This window comes from Parus major, chromosome 4 (assembly GCF_001522545.3).
Source record: "Parus major isolate Abel chromosome 4, Parus_major1.1, whole genome shotgun sequence".
NCBI classification, from domain to species: domain Eukaryota; kingdom Metazoa; phylum Chordata; class Aves; order Passeriformes; family Paridae; genus Parus; species Parus major.
The window spans coordinates 22,780,858-22,803,228 of NC_031771.1; the positions used below are offsets into that span (position 1 = coordinate 22,780,858).

General features: G+C 39.9%; 1 protein-coding gene across 1 annotated transcript in view; it reads right to left on the minus strand.

Annotated features, from left to right (window-relative positions):
• COL25A1 (collagen type XXV alpha 1 chain) overlaps nt 1–22,371 on the minus strand; it is a 292,563-nt gene that overhangs the window by 71,045 nt on the left and 199,147 nt on the right. The window contains exons 8-10 of the mRNA XM_033513972.1: nt 15,031–15,090; nt 13,126–13,233; nt 10,026–10,061 (exon numbers count right to left, since the gene is read on the minus strand). Coding sequence (XP_033369863.1) covers nt 10,026–10,061; nt 13,126–13,233; nt 15,031–15,090 — 204 coding nt within the window. The remainder of the gene's footprint in view (nt 1–10,025; nt 10,062–13,125; nt 13,234–15,030; nt 15,091–22,371) is intronic.

A 22,371-nucleotide genomic window follows, 5' to 3' on the forward strand; every position in this document is an offset into this window, starting at 1 on the left:
AAAACCAATTTCAAATAAAACTTACCTAAATTGATACATTTCACAATTTACACAGGATAACAAGTCCTGCTTACCCTTAGAATGTTCTGATTGCAAAAAATACCGGAATAGAAACAATTTTCCTTTAAAGCACAGCTCCCTAGCATTGGGAAAGAAGCTCAAAGCCATTGGAAACTTAACAGCTCATTCACAGACAGCTCTCTGAGGTTAGTAACAGAAAACTTCTTTAAAAAACAGAATAAAAAAGCCTGTAGAACACTTCAGAATTGTGCTTATTTTTCTAGAATTACCTAAGATCTCTGATCAGAGCACAGAATGACACTGGGGAGACAGAAATAGGCAAATAAATAAAATCTGGTAAAAAGAAAAAATATGAAAGAATCAAATAAAAAATTAAAAACTAAACCAAAAACCAAAACAAAACACTGAACTATAAAAAAACTTAAAAAACAAAACAAAAAACCCAAAACAAAAGCAAAACAAAAAAAACCACAAAAAACCAAAGAACAAACAAACAAACAAGAAAAATCCCAAACCAACAAGGCTTTAGCTTATTTCCAGAGGCATAAATGACGGCTTTTAAAATAATCTATGTAGAATATTCCATATGAACATTTGGATTTCCCCCCCACATTATTCTACTGAACTTGGGAGCATCCTGCTCTATCCACTTGACGAACAGACAGTGAGACCAGCAACCAAAATCTCTATGTAGGCCTTGAGAGAGAAGCAGAAGGCAAGAAATACATGAACATTTCCAAGCAGTCCCTCAGGATGCTTGTTTTGATGTTTTTCTCTGTTTTCCTTCTGTTTTTCTGTGTCTGAATCAGCTGCAGCAATACCCTAGCCCTGCTGCTTGCTCCAGCACAACCAAAGGGATTCTTTGCAAATGCAGGGTCACCTAAGCCTTCCTCTGGATAGATATTCTGCCCCTGGGCTGAAAGATTGATCTTTCTAGTGATTTCTAGATAGAATCTCTATATAGTGCAAACAGGGACTTTGCAAGTGAAATATGTGTGTTGATTTGTGAGCAAATGACAAATCATAAAGAAGTAGAATTTATTTAATTTTGAGGATTTGCTTAGTTTAGAAACAAGTAAATCAAGGAAGACTAATTGGTGATTGAAGTTATCTACAATTTTTTAGTATCAACACATATTTAGGAATAAATACTTTACGATGTAACCCTTCATATCTTTGCCTACTACAGGAGAAGGTGTGAACACTACACCAGTCAAACAAATGGAAACACCACTTGATGTTTCTTAAGTTTTATAATAATGACTTTCTTCTCAAATGTTTCACATGAATACAATATTAAAAGGAAAATGCATCATATCTTCTGTCTTTTCCTGGCCAGCTAGAGGAACTAGGGGTTGAGATCACTATGGCTAAGTAGGAATCGTAGTATTTGTATTAGTATGGTTCTTTGTAGAAGCCATAATACTCTCTAGGCAAAAAGACTATTTTCATCCAAAAAGATGGAGTAAGAGCATCTTCGAATTGGAAAGCCAAGCTGTCCACCATCAGAAAATGCCACAATTAAGTTTGCAAGCACGAGCTTCAAAATCGTTCCACCAAGTCATTAACTGCCTATGATTTCCCAGTGCAAAAGGACACAGGGATATTTTTTAAGGCAGCCAGTGCAGAGCTGCTGCCACAGGTTCCCAGCTCATTCCCCTCAAGCCCAAAGCCTCGGCTCTGCAGTCACCACACTCACGGAACCTGCTGGAATCTGCACCAGCTGGAGGCTCCATCTCCAGCACAGGTAACATACTGCCCCTCTGCCACCATCCTGTCTGGCTGTATGAGGGGGTAAAACAGAAAACACACAGCCCTTTAAAACCATTGGCTGATCAAGAAAACAAAACAACCCCAGAGGTAAAGAATTCTTTCACCTCCTAACTACAAATACATATACATGATATCTGTCATTGATAAAAAAATCACTCCAAAATAGTCTGGACAGCTTATGTTGATAGAAAATATTTGTCTTTTGCCTGCATCATTGAAAATTGACAGAGTTTCACAAAGGGATGCTTAGAATCAACTCCTAAACCACTGGCAATTGATGTCAAAAAGCTCTTTTTACAAAGAGCATCTGGGCTTCAAAAATTCCAAAGAAAGTTTGTGAAAACTGTTTAGGTGAAATGACTGCTGAGCATTTTTGAAGATTATACCACTTTTCCTCAAATTGACCCATATTCACAGAGGAACTTCAATCCAGAAAGCAAAAAACTTTGGTTTCAAGACTTGCCCAGAACAGGAAGATTACTATAATGAAAATAAAAAAATAGTTCTTGCTCTTTCAACCATCATGAACATTTCAGAAGAGCCCTTTGCCATCATGTCCATTTGAGTAAACCAGCTAGGCAGCTGTGAAAACTTATTGCAGGGCTTCACTGAATTAGGCTCTCATTCAAATAACTCCTCAGTAGGAGGATGGAGAAACAAGGTGTGTTGCTTCCAAGAAATTCAACTGCCCTCTGTGTTTCTCTGGAGAAGGAGAATTATCAGTAATACCTAAACACTTGGAAAACTGGGTAACTAAGGACACTAAGGACAGGAAAATGTGTACAAAAGTCTTCTATGCAACTGTGTTTTCTAAAAGGTAAAATATTTCCGTTATGAGTGCCATTCTTCAATCCCTGTTTTTGGAAATTAACCAAACCTCCAGAGATTGAATTGTGTCAAGTCTTTGCATTGTAGAAATGACTGAATGAAGTTGGACATTTCAATTGGTCCTTAACAAGTAACTGGTCAGAGTAAATTAGAAACAAAACAAACAAACAAAACCAAAAAACCAAAGCACACCAAAAAACCCTACAAAGAAGCAAACAACCTCCACCCCCCATACCCCTCTCCCCCCACCAAAAAATAAAAAATCTAACCAAACTGAAAAGATTTACCTTAGTGTAGTTAAAACAAAGTCTGGGGTCCAGCATTCTTACTACACCTCTTTACTAATGTTACAATTATATTTCCCTTTTACACTTCATGTGTTCCCTGTGTTCTATCAAGCTGCAAAATAAGAAAATGCTGCCCTGTAAATGCTGAAGCCACAGTTTCAAAGAGAGAGAGAGAGAGTAATTCAGGGTGTGGTACATTAGCAACCCTCCCAAGGTACTTTTGTATTCAATTTCTAGGGACTCAGTTGCTTAATGTTTGAAGAAATGAATTAAAAAGTTGGGGCATTTCAATTTGCAGGTCTTGGGGCAGGAATAATGATTTGTTTTACAAGGTGTCAGAATTCATGGACAATGAGCACAAACACCAAATGAAAATGCCTAACAAAAACATAATGAAAACATGAATGTTTTTGTATACTGCACAAGTTATACAGCAAAATAGGTCACAATGGTGCAATATGCTGTCATACAAGAACTCTCATATTCCAAAGCCTTGCAAACAAGAAAAACCCCAAAAACAAAACCACAGACAAACAAAACATCCAGAAGAACTTTTTTTTTAACTTCCATACCTTCTATGAAAGTAAAAGCTCTTTGTAACCAGAAGACCTGTGGGAAGTATCGTGTCTTTATTTCTATGAAACAAAAGAAGTTCCAGGACTGCTCCTGAGAACAGGTATTTTCCCTTTGCTGTCTGTAAGAATCATTAAACACTTAGAACAGAATCATGGGATTGTTTAGATTGGAAAATATGCTTAAGATCATGGATCCCAACTGTTAACCTAACACTGCCAAGTCCATCACTAAGCCATGTCCCTGACTGCCACATCCACACACCTCCTAAAGAACTCCAGGGGTGGTGATTCAACACTTCCCTGGGCAGCCTGGTCCAACGCTTGACAACCCTTTCCATGAAGAATTTTTTTCGTCATAGCTAACTTAAACCTCATCTAATGCAAGTTGAGGCACATTTCTCTTGTCCTATCACTTCTTACTTGGGAGAAGAGATCAAACTCACCTGCTGTAATCTCCTTTTAGGGTAGCTGTAGACAACAAGAAGGTTCCCCCAACGAGCCTCCTTTTCTGCAGGAAAAACATCCCCAGCTCCTTCAGCTGCTCCCCACAGGACCTGTGTGCTCCAGACCCTTCAGCAGCTCCACTGCCCTTCTCTGAACACTCCACAGTGCCTCAATGTCCTTCCTGTAGTGAGTGGCCCAGAGCTGGGCACACCACTCTGGCTGTCCAGATGGGGATGACCCCTTCCTTTTTCCCACAAACCTACTTCTTACCAGTCTAATGGCATAAGGAACTGAAAATGGAAACCTGAACTAGCAAAAATACGTGAAGACAAAGCACATGTTTCATTCAAAGTATTCATCTGCATTTCAGTGGAGCCTGTGTCTGGATCTCATTTCCTTTGTGTAAAACTCCGAAAACATGTACCTGCACGGTTGAGGAGTGTTTCATAAAGATTACAGTTTCTAGAATGCTAGTATTGAAATTCTCATTCCTGTAATATTGATGCATTACCTAGATATAAGAATGATCAGTTAATGAGAGATTAACTATGATGAAAAATCTCTTATATCTTCTTTAAGAGGAGTGACCCCCTCCCACACTCTCTACCTTAACTGATGAAAAGTGCTGCAAGATTATTAATTGGTGCTCAATAAGAGCTTCTTATCTTCATTCTTTTAGTCATTGTTGTGGCAGCCATTACCAAAGTGCAGAGGTTACAAAACGCCTGACTATTTCCTTGAGATCTCCAGCAAGTTAAGCTCAGTGCAACTGTACTACTGAAAAAAAAAGAAAAAGTAGTTACTGTGAAAGGCACAGGCTGAGAATTTCCATTTCATCTGCTAGTTCTCATAAACTTTTGCAGCTAAACAGCTTAGGAACAACACCTTATAAAATTTACTATGAACATGCTACCAGAATAAAACAAAGAAGGCACCTACAGAACTCTGGCCATTGAAAACAAAATCACAATTAGTAGCTTCCCAGAGGAGCTATGAAGATTCATAGCAGCTGAGAATCTGGCCCTGATGATTGGCCTGAAATGCTGTATTGAAACCAGCAGAACTTCCCAGACAATTCTGTCTGGTTCCTGAGAGTTCATTTTAACCTAAGATGAAAACAGTATTAATTCATTTTAAAGATGTGACATTCTGCAGACTTAACTGCAAGGTTACACTTTTCCACTGTCTTACACAAATATGGCTATATCCTTTGGAAGAACATCCCCCTTTTTCTGAATAACCAGTGAAGGCAGTAACATTACGTTTTACTTTCTTGAACAGATGCCCAGCAAGTCTGCATAAGCAGAAAAGTATTAGTTTGGAAAACCCTGTATCTTAAAGCAGAGGGATTTTGATTTTGGGTTAGTCATCATAGCATAGATTTCTTTTGCAAAGAGACACCTTTACCTGAGTTCTCTGGTTATTCTGGAGTGTTCTGTTCATGTAAAACATATGCAAAATTACTTATCTATGGTCCTTAAGGCCCATTTTGGGGAGGAAAATAATACACTGAGGTTTTCTTTCACTGACAAGAAATGGTTGTACACTGAACATGTTTGAATTTACTTCTGAAAAAAGGAGCTGAAGACATAGCATATTTTAATATTCCAGATTTTTATTAATATGAACTAGTTTAAAATAATTTAACCATAAAAGCACAAAAAATTCCCCCACATGGAAATTAGGAACAAAACCATCTCATGCACACCTTCTATCCCACTGCAGTTTATGAATCTGAACATGTTCATCTGCCAGTGTCAGCCTTTAATGTTTTTCATCACTGACTCTAAGTTCTCATGAATAGTCTGCAACCAGAAATCCTAACTCTTGGGTAGAAAAGAATCACAAATCCATCTATTATTCACTCTGAAAATGAGAAAATAAACTGGAAAAACTCTTGTATGGTATTTAAGAGTCCTTATCACCAAGAATTGCAGACAAATGGCGGGGGAAACAGCATAAATTATGAGAGGCCGACCACAACTTTAACCCAAAAGGTTGAAAAGCTACAGAAACTACTGGCCTTCTGTCTTGAGCAGTGTACATTTTTCTAGTTCCACATAATATTTCAAAACTTAATCTCTTTGGTCACCTCACTGCTTGGCCTCCCCTGAATTCTCTTAATCCCTTCTGCACAGAAGAATGATACCTTCAACTTGAAGAAAGTGCATCTGCAGGTCTTTCAAATGTCATGGAAACCGAACACAAATTTCAACCACTAGTCATTCTTTCATTCTCTTCTAACACTGAAGACACACTGAAGTCACATCTTTTATAACTTAAACCTCCATCTCACCTAAAAAGAAACTGAAATTTCTTGCTGCAAAGAGCAAACATGTTCTTCCTGACACAGTGACATACAGAGCCCAAAAAACCCTTGCAAAGAGTTCTCCCAAACATCTCAACCACAAGGACAGATGAGCAAAAGAATCATGCTGGCACTTAGACAACCTGGAATGATTTTTAACAGAGAATGAGACACTCCTGTAAGAAACAACTGATTCTCTCACATCCTAAATTGTCCTACCACCATGGGACACCACCACCAACCCACACGTTTTTCTACAATGGAAATAGGGAAAAAGAAATGCCATTCCTTGTCTCGAAGATGAATTCTCTTGAGCCAAAGCAGAACTCATGCCACTCATGACACTTTGAGAGGACTCAAACACTGTCATTGTCTATATATGGTCCAAGCAAAACTCATCTGCCTGAGAGGAAGGAAAGTTACTACTGCCCTCTCTCACAACATCACCCTGAAACATTCATTTCTTTTTTATTTACTAACACAGGATTTCATTAAATACAAAGCAAAATGTGGCAGCAGATTCTCAGTTGCAGCAAATTGCCATCTTTTCACTAGAGTCACTGGATTTCCTGTTTCACTGAAAGGAGAACATGAACGTTCCCAGAATTCCAAATGCATTAAACTAATTTCAACTTTCTGTAAATCAAGATAAATGTAAAACATATTGTTGCAGGTGTTGGGAGGAAAGGGTTAAATCCACAAGATGTGTTAAGGAGGAAATAATTTCACCCAAAGTGACCTCACAGCTGGGAACACTAAGAATTTTGGTGTGGGGAAACTCCAGTTATTCTATCTACTGTTGTTCATCCTCTGCCTGTTTTGAGAAGCAGAATTCCCGTGTGGAGATAACACACTGTCACAGACATGCTTGAGCTTTCTGCTGGGAGAAGGAATGATCATGGAAGCTCAGCCTTGTGCTGAACTGCTCCTGCAAGGAAACCTTTGATATTTTGGGTCAGTATCAGCCCCACCCCACCCCTGCTGTGCTCTAGGATGAACTGAGCCTGTATCCCTGTGTGTCTCCCCTCACTAGGATAAACTGAGCCTAGTGGAGCTGTGTCTGTGTGTCTCAGCTGCCCAGTGCTGTTAGTGAGGTGATGAAATAAATCTACTCTCTGCATTTCAGCTGAGGTTTTGTGGCTGCCCTGGGTACCTGTGTGTATCGATTCACACAGCAGGTCACACATTACTCAGCCTGTGTCACAGGCTCCTGGAACATCCCAAGGAACAAGCTGGAAAACACTGTTAGCTATTTCTGTTGCCACATCTTGTACTCTTCAAGAAATTTATTCCCCTTCTTTTGTGAGAAAATAGAAAACTAAGTAATTTCAAGCTATGCCATTGTTGGTTCACAGGTTCTTACTGAAATTGCCAGCTCTGTCAGTAACGTGTACATTCATCTAGAAATACCAAGGCATGCTACCAAATATAGGTGCAAAAAAATGCTTTTGAAAGAGAAAAATGTTCTGTCCCCATTATTATAATCCAGAGGTCAGGCTTTCTGCTATCCTTAACTTGAACAGCACCATGGGATTTAAAGCCTGAGAGTGTGACCCTATAGGTCATAAATAGCCTTCATCTTCCACAACCTTCAGTGTATCACCCAAACCGTATGGATCCTCTCCCAGTATTTAGTGGTCTCCTTGGCTGCATCCTGACTCCATCCTTCCTCTCAGAGGAAGAATCAGAATATATGCCACAGTATTTGCTTCTTACTGGAAAGGGCCTTGGACAGGTGGGCAAGTAGGAAACCACAGCCCACTCCATCATATGGACTTTTGGGAGACCAGGACTGGTAGTACTTTATGGAAATCACTGAATTCCGAGTTTCAATTTCAGTGAGAAGAAAAACAGGAAGCTAACTCAGACTGGAGACCCTTGGTGTGAAAAAAAGATAAGTCCTTACAAAAGAATTCCTGCAGAAATAACCTAGAAGCTCCTCTGGGCAGACATCTCCATTTTCCTTTACTTTGAAAAGATAAGAGGTGAAAAATGCACAAAAAGAAACTCAAGCAGGAAAAAGCCTGTGCTCCTCACCACATAATATACTATATTTTTTAGCAATGTGATCTTATAACATACATGTTGGGAATCAGCTATTCCTGGAGTATCTGAATTTCTAATATGGAAATTCATGAAATAAATGCATGATGGAAATTGTCAGAAACAGCTAAGCAGTCCCTGAATAATTGTAACATTTTCCACGGGGAAGAGAAGTCTGCAAATCTGTACTGGCATAAAGACTACGTCAGAAGCACCAAGAATAAAAAGGAACTAATTACCTCCCTGATACTCTGATGCTGTTTACTTGATCTCCACATAACCTAACATTTAAGCCATCAGACTGACCTTTCAAACAGACACTTGGAGTTGGAAATTCATGTAATCTGGGATCTTTCTCCAACTCAAGTTTGATGATTTGGTTTTCAAACACCTTTTCCTCCTATATAAACACATTTGCATTTAAATAAACAGAGTAGTAGCAGATTTTTAGTCCTTACACACAGACTATTACATTAGAGCAGTGGGAATGCTCTGAATATGGGGACTAAAATGTGATGGATTAAAAACCCTCAAGGATCCTGTGACTCTGCAGATCTGGTCTTGAACAGAAAGACACTTCTGCAGAACCTGAGTGAGTTTCTGTCCAGAGGTCAAATTGGAAAATATTCCAAATACAAGAAAACAAACCAAAAAAGCTCCTTTTCTAGATATTGCATCTATTGTTCACAGGCACTCAGAAACCAAAAGAAAAGAGCAAAAAACCATCCAGAAGGCATGCTAAAAAATGAGGTAGTACCTTTGTGAGGCTTTGATTTTAAAACTGATAAACCTTTACTGCAAAATGAAAAAGTACAGGACTTTAACCACTTGATCACAGCAAATACTTCCAAGTCTCAGAATCTACATTTTTTTCTTTCAAAAGATACTGGATTTTGTCAATTGGAAATATTTTGCAATTTGTCAAGGAAAAATATCATGGCACCTGTTTAAATCTTCACAAATTCAGACAGCAATCATATCTGCACTCATTGTTGGTCTGATTGATACTGATAATCTTCCTCCTCAGAAGTACTCAGGAATCAAAACCACATGCCCCGTGCTAAAATTTGTCATCTCTCATAAAATAAAAATGACTGTGTTTAGAGAGATCTTAAGGGAGAAAAAGCACTGCATGTTGCACCGTTCTGGGAATATGTGACAGGCAGAAACTTACAATGCCTTAATCTGTGGCTAAAGCTGATTTACAACCAGTGGAGCTTCAATTTAATTCCAAATGAATCGGAAGTATCTGACACACACAGTAGAAAAAAACCTGGAACCTCATAACAGAAGAACTTTCTGGGAGTTTCAGCACTGTCTCTTCACTGTTCTGCCAGGAAAAGGTCCAGAGCCCTTGCCATAGAGACATCTTGAATTTTGGCCCATAAAACATGTAGATGGTTCCAGTGCTGCCCAGTGGTTTCAAGGTAGAAATAGCTCAGCTTCAGGAACAGTGTTAAGAGGGTGCCAGGAACTGGGAACCCCTGGCTTGCTTCTTTTTTGTTTTACTGTGCCCTTATCTATTTTACTTCCTTCTGCTTCTCCAAGCTGAAAGAAGTTTGCCTTATGTGACCGTATTTAAACAGAAGATGTTTTCTTCCTTGTGTTTTCTTCACAAACAAGGCCTCAAATAGCCTGTGACAAAGGAAGGTCAGGAAATACACACCCATAATGCTTTTTGGAATTTCCCATTTTAAAAGATATACGTCATGTTACACTTTCTTAGAAAACTGGAAGAATACTTACTGTCAATCCTTGTTCTCCTGGTTTTCCTGGCTCACCCTTTGAAAAAAAAAAAAGGAATTAATAATTTCAGCAACGTATCTTGAATCCAGATTTCTATCTAATAATAAAGTACCTTAAAAATTTAATTCTTAAACAGCCATGGCAGCTAACTGCACATTAAACATATCACTTTTTTGCTTTTTAACCTGTTAGTCCAAATCACAGACATCTTAAGAAGTACTACTTCCCAATCATGTAATGGTATAGTTCTCAATGCAAGAGTTAAGTATTGGTGTTCTGACTCTCTCCCTTGGTTCCAAATATAATATTCCATTCCACTGTGCTAAAGGACACAGAGAAAAGGTTATTTTCACATATGTGCTGTATCCCACAGTCTACATATTCCAAGGATACTGGTCTGTGTCATCACCTCAGTCAGCTGGCATAACTTACTGTTGTCAATTACCATGTTCCATAAAACCATGAATATTGGTATTTTGAAGCCATGAAATAATTACTCAGCTGCTAAATACCTGGACTGGCTTTCAAAATGGTAACCCATCATTTCTCCAATATATTCTCTTTCTGTGGGCACAACTCTACATAAAGTCATAATCTATCTTCTCCCCTTTTTTCCCATATGAACTCATACATCTGTCTGCAGAGACAGTAAAATGTATCAGTCATACAATAAGGACTAAAAATACCCATCCAAAAATCCAGAGCACCTATCATTTTAGTGGTCTGGTTTATGCATCACTCCCTTGAAAACCCAGCTGAGCATGGGACAGTCCATGCACTACTGTATCAGCACAGCTGCAGGGTCCCCTTTAGCAGCTTTGCCATAAAAGAAAGCCTGTCATAAAATTCATGAGAACTGTTCTGATGTCGTTGTTCCTGGCAACCGGAAAGAATCAGAGCTGCTTCTCTGGGTATGTGTGCATTGCACTCAGAAGCAAACACGCAGCATCTGCAAACACACCAAGGACAGCTGGGAGAAAGGAGCCATGGAGACACAGGGTTCTGGCCAGTCACTGCCCCAAAACACTGTTTTACAGCTGTGGTGATTGTAAACCTTCTTGCTTGGGAAGGACAGGTTGGAAGAGAAGCCCTGCTTTATCTAACCCTGCAGAAGAAGCACTGTCTGCCCAATGGTCACTGTCACTCTAAGGACATCCTATAGCTGCGAGATGCTGCAACACCCAGCTCACAGCACAGAGCAGCTGCTGTTTTCAGTCTGCACAAGTCTTTATCTCAAAAACAAAGCTGTCCTTCCCGCTCAGCTAAGTTTTCCCTACTCTCCTCTTTGACTGTGTATCACACAGCCATGGAGGAACAAGCCTTCTGAGGATCAGGAACATTAACCTGAGGGTACAGATCAGTAGCAAGGGGCAGAAAACTGGATGGTTTCTACCTGAGAGCTTGTTTGTGTCTGATTCTAAAGCAGTATTATGAACAGATTTTCCATAATGTTACAGGGCTTAAGATAGCCACAGCTTAAAAACTATAAAAAGAAACTCTGCCTTGCCATCTAAAGTCAAATCACTCTAGAATTATTACAAAATGGAATGACCTCATTGCATAAAATGCATGACTTTTCTGTTGTGAGAAACACTAATGATCCCTTTGCTAGAAAGCACAAAGCAACACACAGCCACACTGTAATCAGCAAAGCCAGCTGATTCTGCCAGCCCCACGTATGTGAATTATTAGAACACTGTCACTGCAGCCAGAAATGGATTCTGGTTTCAGTCTTGCCCTTACTAGATCAATCCAGCACCAACTCTGCTGACCACAGCCCATTTAACCACAGTAAAAGAACACAAGGGAGACCCAGAAGAGGCCCAGAGCCTGATGTGCCACAGAGAAATGAGAAGGTTGCCAAAGTAAAGCATCATGAGTGACAAAATTTTCATGTCATTTCATAACCTTGAGCTAGAACTTATGAGGGCAGGAGTGGTAAAAAAAAGCAACAGCAGCAGCAGTAGCAGCTCTAGACTCCTAGAGGTCTCAACAGGCCAGATTTGCTGGATTTTCACAGGAAATTTTTGGAGCATCTTACTATTATCATGCTATATATATTAAATTTAGACAGTTAACACCTGACAAGGGTTCGAACAGGAGTGTGGATATTTTCTTTCTCAATGTTAGCTAAAACGGACCTGCAGGAAAAATTTATTCCATCCTGGCTTCATGTAACAAGAGATGCTTTTTCTTCAAGAAACCAGTTTCTGTTTTCAGCGCTGGTCCTCACCTTGCTGGTTCCCCATGTGCCTTCTTGGCCAAAATCTTCACTTTCCATGGATGTGAACGTGTGTGTGCATCTGTACATGTGCCATTTCATTTTCCATGTCCCTCTCCTGTCTGTGATTCTATTTCCACACTGATAACACAGTTATCATAACAGTGGCGTGCATGGTAAAAAGGGAGATACTTGTCTCAAAGGAAGAAAAATTACGGAGGCCACAAAATATAAAACTATAATAAAACACAGACTTTTTTAAAAAGTGATGTGTTTAAGCATCTGTTTAAAAAGTGTGGGATTCATCCTGTGCTTAGCCTAAAATAAACAATACACAATATGCTGGATTCTGCTGCTTGTCCTAATGAAGTATGGGGGCTGAGCCAAAGAAAATAGTACTGCTCTTCTTGCTTAAAGATGGCAGAATGTAACTCCAAACTTCATCATGCCTTGGGCAGCTCTAGCAGTTTATCACTTTACTCCAAGACTTCTGAGGTTAAACCATTAAGAAGCGAGAAATCAAGCACATCCATGTTATGAGGCCTCAAATTCAGTTTTATCTTGAAGTTTGAACAGAAACATTTATTACTCGTGGAAAGGGGCAGACTCTCCTCACACAGCTATTAAACATCAGTGAGTCACTGAGAAACCTTAGAAAGTGTGGGGAAACTGCCAGGGGTGGGAGGAAAGGAACCTTGGTGCTACTTCTGGCCCTGCTATACACTTGTTCTGTGTGTGTGGAATTGCAGGTACACCTTGAAACCTGCCCCTGGTTCAGCTTCTGCATCTCTTACCTGCCAGTCTTATCTCAGAAAATGTCTTTGACACTATGCTGGCTGAGAGAAAAGTTCACATCAAAGCAGCAACAGAGTAACTCACCGTTAAGCCAGGCATCCCACGAGGACCATCCTTGCCAGTATCTCCTGGGGGACCTCTGGGTCCTGGTGGCCCTGGAGGCCCAGGGGGTCCAGCTTGTCCTTGGTCCCCCTAAACCAATAAAAAACTCATCACAAATTTGCTTTAGAGGCATCAACCACATAAAAACACATCAATTCACCCATGAAGAGCGCAAGACAGGCTGGAAGAAGCTGCCATGAACTGGACAGTGGCTCTTTCATTGCTTATGGCACAAACAGCACTTTGCCTTGAAGACCAACAGTTTCTATCAGCCATAGAGCAGAAGGTTCAGATTCCAAACTGCTTGTTTTACCACAGCACATATGCCAAAATTTGGGATGGTCTTGAAATATTTTACTTATCTAGTTCTCCAGAGCCAGCGACTGCTTTTGATAAGCATCTGTTTGCTTCATGATTTGCATAATCATAGCAAACCTGAGGCGAAAAAAAAAGTCTCATCTTAAAATATACAGATTTGCACAGCAATTTTCCAAGCCCATGAATGATACATGGATAGATTTCAAAAGTGAGCATGGAAAATAACTGCTTCTTCATGAAGTTGTACATAATTTTCCATCTGTTTTGGGAGGCTCTTTTATAGTGACAATTAGCTAACTCTCTTCATTTTTACCTATAATTTGTAAAAGTCAATTCTCAAGACAGTTGTCAAAACATATTACCTTTCCCTTTAAAAAAGAAAAGACACCCCAAAATGGTGCTTTAGTTGTTTCCAGCACTTCACTGCAAACCCCTGGCAAAAGCTGCTTGCATCTCAAACGTGGATCACTTAGCAAAGCCACCCATGGTCTTTTAACTGTTAATACCATTAACAGCTGCTTCATTTCAAAGCATTTTCAAGTGAACAACCTGCCATAAGAAGGCAACTAACAAAAAGGTACAGCAAAGAGTAAACTGAATGTAAAGAAGAACCAGATTCCAGTGAGGTGAAGCACTACCTTAATGAGGCGGCGTTTAATGAGCTGCTGATCAGCAGAGAGAAACCCATGATTGATTTTAGGAAACACCATCTGATCAGGCAGGTGAGGTCAAAGGTTGAAGATCAGAGATGAGAGAATTGAAGAACAGACATCAGAAGGCCCGAGAAAGAAATAAAGACATATTCATTAGACTTGTAATAACTAATATAATACGAACTGGTGCTTCTGCCTGAAAGAAACTGTGCATTTTTTTTTGGAAAAAGATTACCTCTATTGCACAGGATATACTGTTATGATTTAAATCATATACAGTGACTTAAATGAGTAACTGTTTTCTCCCCAGATTTTGCATGAAAATTCTGCGTGTGCATGAGCTTTTTCATTACCCAGGCTCTAAAAATCAGTAATTTTATATGTTGTTATTTCAGCAAAGTTTCTAGAGACAAAGCACCAGTTCAACTTTCAGTCAGATTTTCTAACCAGCATAGTGTGCCATGAAGAACGGTGTTATTTTTATAATGTCTGAAGTTCCAGCTTGACCAGATTGCTTCCTGCTTAATTTGCAAATCCACTTGGAAAAAATACGGACGTACAGATTAGATCTCTGATATCTAACACAAATATCTGACTCTACACATAACCAGTATAGAGTTCAGTGTCATTTTCACACTCATATATGCTTCAGGGAAGCAGAACACAAAAAACTCATCTGAAAATAAAATACTGACCAAGACTATGGGGAATGTAGGCATTTCCAGAGGTACACAGTTATAGATTTGATTCCACACTCTGAATCAGGAGTACTTAGATCAATGCAAAGGCAGGGAGGGTTGGCTTAGATCCACCATGAGAATTCACTGGTATTCCATGCTAAAAAACGATTTTTCATGTGCACTGTTATGCTGATACAGAGAGACCTGACCGAACAGGGTACATGTCAGCCACAAACCTTGACGGTGAGGATCTGATTACTGTGCAGAGCAGCAACTGTGGGGAAGCCTGGCAGACCCTAGGGACACAGCACAACATGGTACGAGAACAGCACGACACAAACATCACAGAGACAATTTACTAATGGACAAACAGAACAAACACTGCGTTTAGTACACCCCGCACTGCCGACGGACAGGAAACGGCCTCTCTGTCATATGGGAAACAGAGTTAGGTCTGCACTGCACTGCAGATGCAGGCTGACACTTCACAACGAGAATATCAAGAGATTTTTAGAAGGAGCAATCCCATGAAGGTGTCTTTTCTTTAAATTACAATAAATTGTCATGATCATTTGAAAATTGTTAAGACTATCAGCCAGCAGACGATGAAGCCATTTTTGATTGAAATGCACTACAGCACTTCAAGAGATCTATGCAAAAAGCCTTGACTCTGGATTACTGCAGAAGCTGACAGCAGTGACAGCATACTCTGAAGTGCTTTGCATCATTAATATCCTGCTCCTCATATTCTGTTTAACATATGACATGCAGCACATACACTGGTAGCACATACACAACCATAAACACTGAACATAAATCTACTGCTAGACTTTGGGTAGTCCATAATGGCCATGGTCAAGGTTTTTGAGATATACGTAGCAGTATTTTCACATCCATTTTTGCCCCTCAATTGCTGTATGCCACATATGGTTTCTCATATTCTACTCTACCAAGATGTGCAGAACTTGTACTGTACTGGCACAAAAAAAGGGAGGAGAGTGGTGATTGTAGCCTGCTGTCACAATATAAGGGGCTGAATTTTGCTCTCAGTTCAAAACCTTTCTTGAGCTACCTTGTAGGGTGTGAATTAAATCTTCTGATAAAGCCAAAACCTTATGCAGTTGAGCAGTGAATTCCTAAACTGGAGGAAATCCCTAAGTCCTCTCCGTGCCTTTAGCACAGCACACTGCCAGAAGCAGAGGCTTGTTCAGTGGCAGAGACATTAGTCTGAGGAACATTAAATAAAACACAGCCAGGGAGCTCTAAGCCCCCTGTATGGCCACAGAACACTTTTATGAGGTAGAGTTGGTAGCACAGCCCCTCTGGGGGCTCCTCCTGGAGCAAACAGCTGCACCATGCCAGCTTAGCACCTCCTAAAAGGGAAGGCTGTGCCTGGGCAAGGGCCCTTGTGAGGAGTGTGGCGCGGAGGCTCTGCTGGTGCTGCCCATGCTCCTGTAGCACACGAGCTCCCTGCAGCCCAGCTGGCCTGCTGGGGAGCACCAACAGGCCAGGGCAGCCTGCCAGCTCTCTCAGCTGCAGCAGATTCTTTTAATGTGGCAAATATTTGCTCTCTTCATCACACCAGAGAGCCTGTGGATCGCAACGACTGCACCAGTCTTTACAGAAAAGGGAGAGTAACTTTTTGATTACATGTTCTTCACTAGCACCTTGGAGTTGCATTTAGTGTCTTTATTCCTGCTATATATCCATGATATGAAGCTGAGACCCTGCAAGTTGATCCCATAAAGCCAGTGGCTAAATTCAGCTTTCCCACTTCACTGGGATGAACTGCAGTGTGGCTAACTGCATTGCTCAGTGACCTGAAACCTCCTCTTTAGAAACAAATAAACAGAAAACAAAACCAAAAAAGGCTAAAACTCACAACATAGAAAGGGACTGACTCCCAAGACACTGATAAGACTGGAATGATACATCATTTAGGAAACAGATGTATCAAGTTTGCATTTATCTTATTATGGAATATAAGTTAAAGAAGTTATTAGATAGTAATGTGCCAGAATCTTTACATCTGTGACTCATTAGCCCTGCTGTGCACATGATCCATTTCTCCTCCAGATAAAACTACAACACCCATGTAATGGAAACGAGAACAAACAAGAAACCTACATAAGAAATAAAATCTAAATAGCAAGCAATAAATGACATTTATTGAAAAAATTAATAAACAGAACATTTTTAAACAATTTCACTTTTACTCATCAGCCTTTAGAATTATATGAAGGGAAGTTTCAGTTACCACTAAATTAACATATTCACAATTTGAGGTTTTAAACTCATATTACTTTGGACTTATTTCATCTTCAACATAAAGGAGAACTGAGAATTAATAAAGAAAGGTGCTTATTCAGTAAATACAGTGGTTTGTCATGAAGGATTTTCTTTTTCCTTGAGAAGAAATGAAGACTTGAAAGATTTGTGTAGCTGCACACAGAACCATTTACATTCAGCATTTCCCAGTCCAGCCCCAGCACTCCCAAAGCTTCCCAACACTGCACAGGCAAGCTCAAGATTAGTTGTCAGTGCTGCAGTTTTCTGCCCACATAAATAACACAGGAGAAAAGGGTCAGTCCCATTCTTCCATCTTCAGCTTAGTTACTTCTTCCAGCTTCTTCCCAAGCTTTCCTTCCTTTGCCCAAAGTGGTCATAATCTTAGACCTAACAGTCAGATACGTGCAATGCCAGTTTGGACCTGGATCATCTCCCCATGAGGAACACAAATCTTTGGAGACAGACAGAAACATGGGAAAACTAAATGGAACCCAGCAAAGACACTACAATAGGTCCATAGTTTTTGCATGTGTGAGCGGCTTTAGGAGGCATTGCACCCTCTGGCATCCATGAAAGATAATGTTGGCACACAATGAGCTTCTAAAAAGGCATAAAAAGAGCTATCCTTCCCACAAAATGAGTTCCTTTCCTGTCACTGTGCTATTAATATAACCACAAATATCCCCTGGATCTGTTTTATTTTTTCCCTATCGAAAGCTGTTCTGAATGACAGATTCAAAGTTACCCAATTTTTCTCTTTATTTGGTTTGCTTCTTGAACTGCACATAGGAAGGGTTCTTGTTCTACACCCTGGGAGGCCCTAACAGAATACAAAACACTACAGTCATCAACAGCGACCACTGGTCTACTAAATTCCTCTGCTGACAGCTACTCAAGCTCACCCTGAAATGCTAGCTGGTTACAATTTCTAAATTAGCACAGTTGCCGCATGCCTCACTGCCATTTTTGCCCAAATGCCAAGCAAAACACGATGCCTGATGGAGGCCAACAGCCATGGGACCACATTACCCACCTGGAAGAGTAGGTAAAGCCTATTTGCCCCATACACTGAGAAAACTGAGGGATGCCATCGTATCATTCCCCCCCATCTGACTTTTTTCACTTGGATGAAACAGTTGTCCTGTTACATTCAGCACAGCCTTGAAGGATGCAATTCCCACTAGCTGTCCTAGATTTTTCTCAGTACTCTCAGCTTTGTCCATTGGTCCACATGAGGTGAATATTCTAAGGTTGTCACGACCTTGTCAGAGGCAGGTATGGCAGCGCTAAGCAACAGCGTTACTGGTTTTACACTGTGCTGCCTACACTCCAGTCTGACTGCTGCATTTGCTCACTATAGTAAATGTCACAGTCCTCTCTAGGATTTTCCTCCTGACCTGCCAATAAACCCAAGCTGCACAAGCTTGCATGTTCCTGTGAAGACATGGTAAATGAGACAGGAATTACCACCTGCTGTTCTCTTGCACTTCCTAAGGTTACAGCCAGCTGCTGCTATTTCACATCAAATCACACAGGCTTCAGGCCAGAGTGATCCTGACACTCTTTATGGCTGCTCTGCCTCTCTCCAACACCACCTCCAGTTCTAATTAATCCCTCAGACTGAGCACCAGTCCTGTGGCTAATTATTGTACCTGCCCTGGGGAATACAGTGTTTGGTATCACCCTGTAGAGTGCCATGGACTCTCAGCAGGAGCTCTCTTATATAACCCCTTTTATCCTAACTGCTGCTTTCTCCAGCAGCAAATCTGCTAACAAAAACAGTACACCACAATAGGACAAGAATCCAGAAATTTCTTTTCACTTAGGCAAATATTCAGCAAAGAGTTCTGATTTGGATAGATTACTTAATGATTCAGACTTTGTAAAAAAATAGTAAAAATGCAGTGTTTAAGATCTAGCATAAACAGATCACTGTAAAAGCATTATTTCCTGTAATGATCTCTGAAATCTACCTGACACTGCATTCAAACTGAATAAAACTGGGAAAAGCCAACACTTCTCCACTTTTGTCCTAATATTAGATGAATTTTCAGTGAGGCAAACGTCCTTTCTACATAACTCAATTATGTGTTCTGATGAGTGATCACACATCTGACCTCCATAAAATATCCTTCCTGAGGGTAAACCTGCTACTCTCACTGAAAGTGGTGGCAGGCACAAAGTTAACTCCAAGATGGGCTGGTCCAGAACCAAGTTGGTTCTCAAAATAAAAATCTCTCCTGGCTTATGTTTATCTCTGAATTTTTTTACCTGCTGCAGTTATCTGATGCAGGTAAGTGGTTCAAGCTTCTTCTCTGATGTTTACTAGGACTAGATTAACTTTTTTTAGGAGCTGTTTTCAATCAAATTTGTCTAATTCCAATGTTCAGTGCTGCAGTACTGCGTGACAGCTGTAGTTTGAGATACAACAACTACATGATGTATTTTCAGCCACAGGACAGGGCTGTAGAAAAAGGAACAGGATGTACAGAGACTTCCTTCCTCACCATTCCTCTGGCATTACTAAAAAGGGGCAAGATGCAAACCAACTGGTGGGAGAGAAGACATGCAGTGCCTAGCTCTGAAGACAGGAATGACAACATCCTCCTCTTGGGAGCAGGTATGTGGCACTTTCTCTGGAGTGTCACAGCTGTTCTACATTCCCCACGGGAACCTCAGGAGCTGAACATCAAAGGCATAGCTTGGCCCTAGAGAGTCATTCACAGCCAAAAAGACACTCTTGTGAACTCTGACTCTCAAGTCTGAGTGTCCCAATGCTTCAGACAAAGTTGGCAGCCAGCACCATCTGAGTTCTTTCCTAACCTCTCCTAGCGACAGAGCGCCAAGTTACCTTGCTCCAGTTTGCTACCCTAGTTTTGCCTTAATGGAAAACAGGGGAGCCACAACAGCCCAACACCACTGAAGTGCAGACAATTAATCCCAGGAATGGAGTAGGTAAATACCCCTGCTGCCTTCTGGCAAATAAGGAAACAAAGTCTTAGAAGTTAAATTAACTGCTCACAAACAGACTGGCATTAAACCAGGTGTCCAGGAGTTTTCTCAATGATTCTGCTTCAGAAAGTTATGTTAACAGAAGGAATCACTAATGATTTTTTAATATTTCTTATTGTGGCACACTAAGGGTGCAGTTTGAAACAGTAGCTAGATATATCTTACATCTTGATCTATAATGTGATGTACACAGGTCAATTAACAACAGAAGAAACAATCATGAGTGTAATCATCCTGGTAAAGTTAGAAATTAAAGCAGCACTCTGTGTCTGCTATATGTTTGAAGTAACATACAATGAAAAAGAAAATATGCTTTCAGACATAAATAAGAATCATCAAGAGAAGAAATTAATAGCATTAAATAGAATTAAAATTATGCAAAACTGTATTTAATTAACATAATACTTATTTTTACTCAATACTATACATTTTTGCTTTGAGAAGATGTGGAATGAGGATAAATATTATCAGCATGAAACATTCGGGAACAGATCTTCCTGTAAGGTAACTGATCCATCTACATTCATTTCACTTAGCAATGTCAACCTGACTTCACTCCAAAAAACTCAGTTTTGCTTTTGGGGAAGGCAAGAAACCAGATTAGTTTATGTATTACTATTTATTATGTATTACTATTTATATATTACTATTTATTTTGTGAAACAAACCTGTTCCTTTCTTTAAAAAACCCAACCAAACAACAACAAACAAACCAAAGCCAAAATCCCCATACAGTAAAAAATAGGATGGCTTTAAAGGGGGGTGAAAAGTTAATGGTCATGGTTTAATCATTCAGTAACTAGTATTTTCTAATTTATGACTGAGGTACTGATTCGAAGGACATGAATACAGGTTTTCCATGCACTGTCACTTGGAGCAGGAAAAGGCTCAAAATAATAATTATCTAATAATTATTATCTAATAATAATGCATGTACACTAAAAAAAAAAAAAAGGCTTTTTAGAAGTTTCATTTTAAAAAAATCAGGTCAAAATTTACTGCTTGCACACCTTTAATTTCCCTTTAATATGGCACAGTTTATATAAGTTGTGTCTATAATAAAACAAGCGAAGCAGTACTTCAATTTTAAAAGAGAGTTATGTCTATATATACACACACACATTTGTATTTGGTTATTTCAGTAAATACAATGCTTCCAGGACTACTTCTGGAGATACTGGGTAATTTTGAAATAATCTGTCAGCACAGAAGAGTAGAACTTGCAAAGCAATGATTTCTCTCTACCAGGAAGCAAGTAAGTAACAAATATGTTAAAAAGCAAACAGAAGAAAGGGTTAACTTGAAAAGAACATTATATCTCTATCATAACCCTAACTGTTTTAACAGGACTCAAGGAATGTTTTTAATCTTCAAGTCAATAAAGGTTAAAAAAAATAAAATAAACTTCCGAGTTCCTGTCTTTTCTAGAACTTCATCTTTCCTGCTTAATATATTTTTGAGATATTATCAGTTCTGTGCCACGCCAGCCAACTGGAAAATTTACTGAAACATACCAAAAGTAAAAAATCATTTTATGAAAATACTTAAGTATGGCTTCTGGGTGGTATCTCATTTCACTTAGACCAAACCCAATTTAAAACCAGCTTCTAGCTAATGATTTCTAGCCCTGATAAACAAGAAATCTCTTATGTATCTGAACTAAAGGACAGAAGATATTTATTATGTCATTTACAGAAGGATGAGAAAAGACTAAGAATCATAGAGTCACTAAAGCTGGAAAATACCTCCAAGATCATTGATTACAACTTTCAGCTCAACACCACCCTCATCCACTAGGCAGGTCACCTGGTTATAAAAGGAGATCAGGTTGGCCAAGCAGGACATGATTTTCCTGAATCCATGCTGGCTGAGCCCAATCTCTGGCTGTCCAGTAGGTGCTGCATGATCACACTCAAGATGATCTGTTCCATAACTTTCCATGGAACTGAGGTCACACTGACAGGCCTGTAGTTCTTCTCTCAATCCTCCTGTAACCATTCCTGTAGCTGGGAGTCACCTGGTCACCCTCCAGTCATCTGGGACCCCCACAGCTGGCCAGGACTGATGATAAATGATGCAGAGTGGCTCGGCGAGCTCTTCCACCAGCTCCCTCAGTACCTCCATGTGAACCCATCTGGCCCCAGAGAGTTCTGAGTTCCTAAGTGGCACAGAGGGTCTATCTACTTCTTCTTGGATTGCAGGGGGTCCATTCTGCTCCCTATCCTTGTCTACCAGATCAGGGGGCTGGTAGCCCTTGGGACAACCAGTCTTTCTGT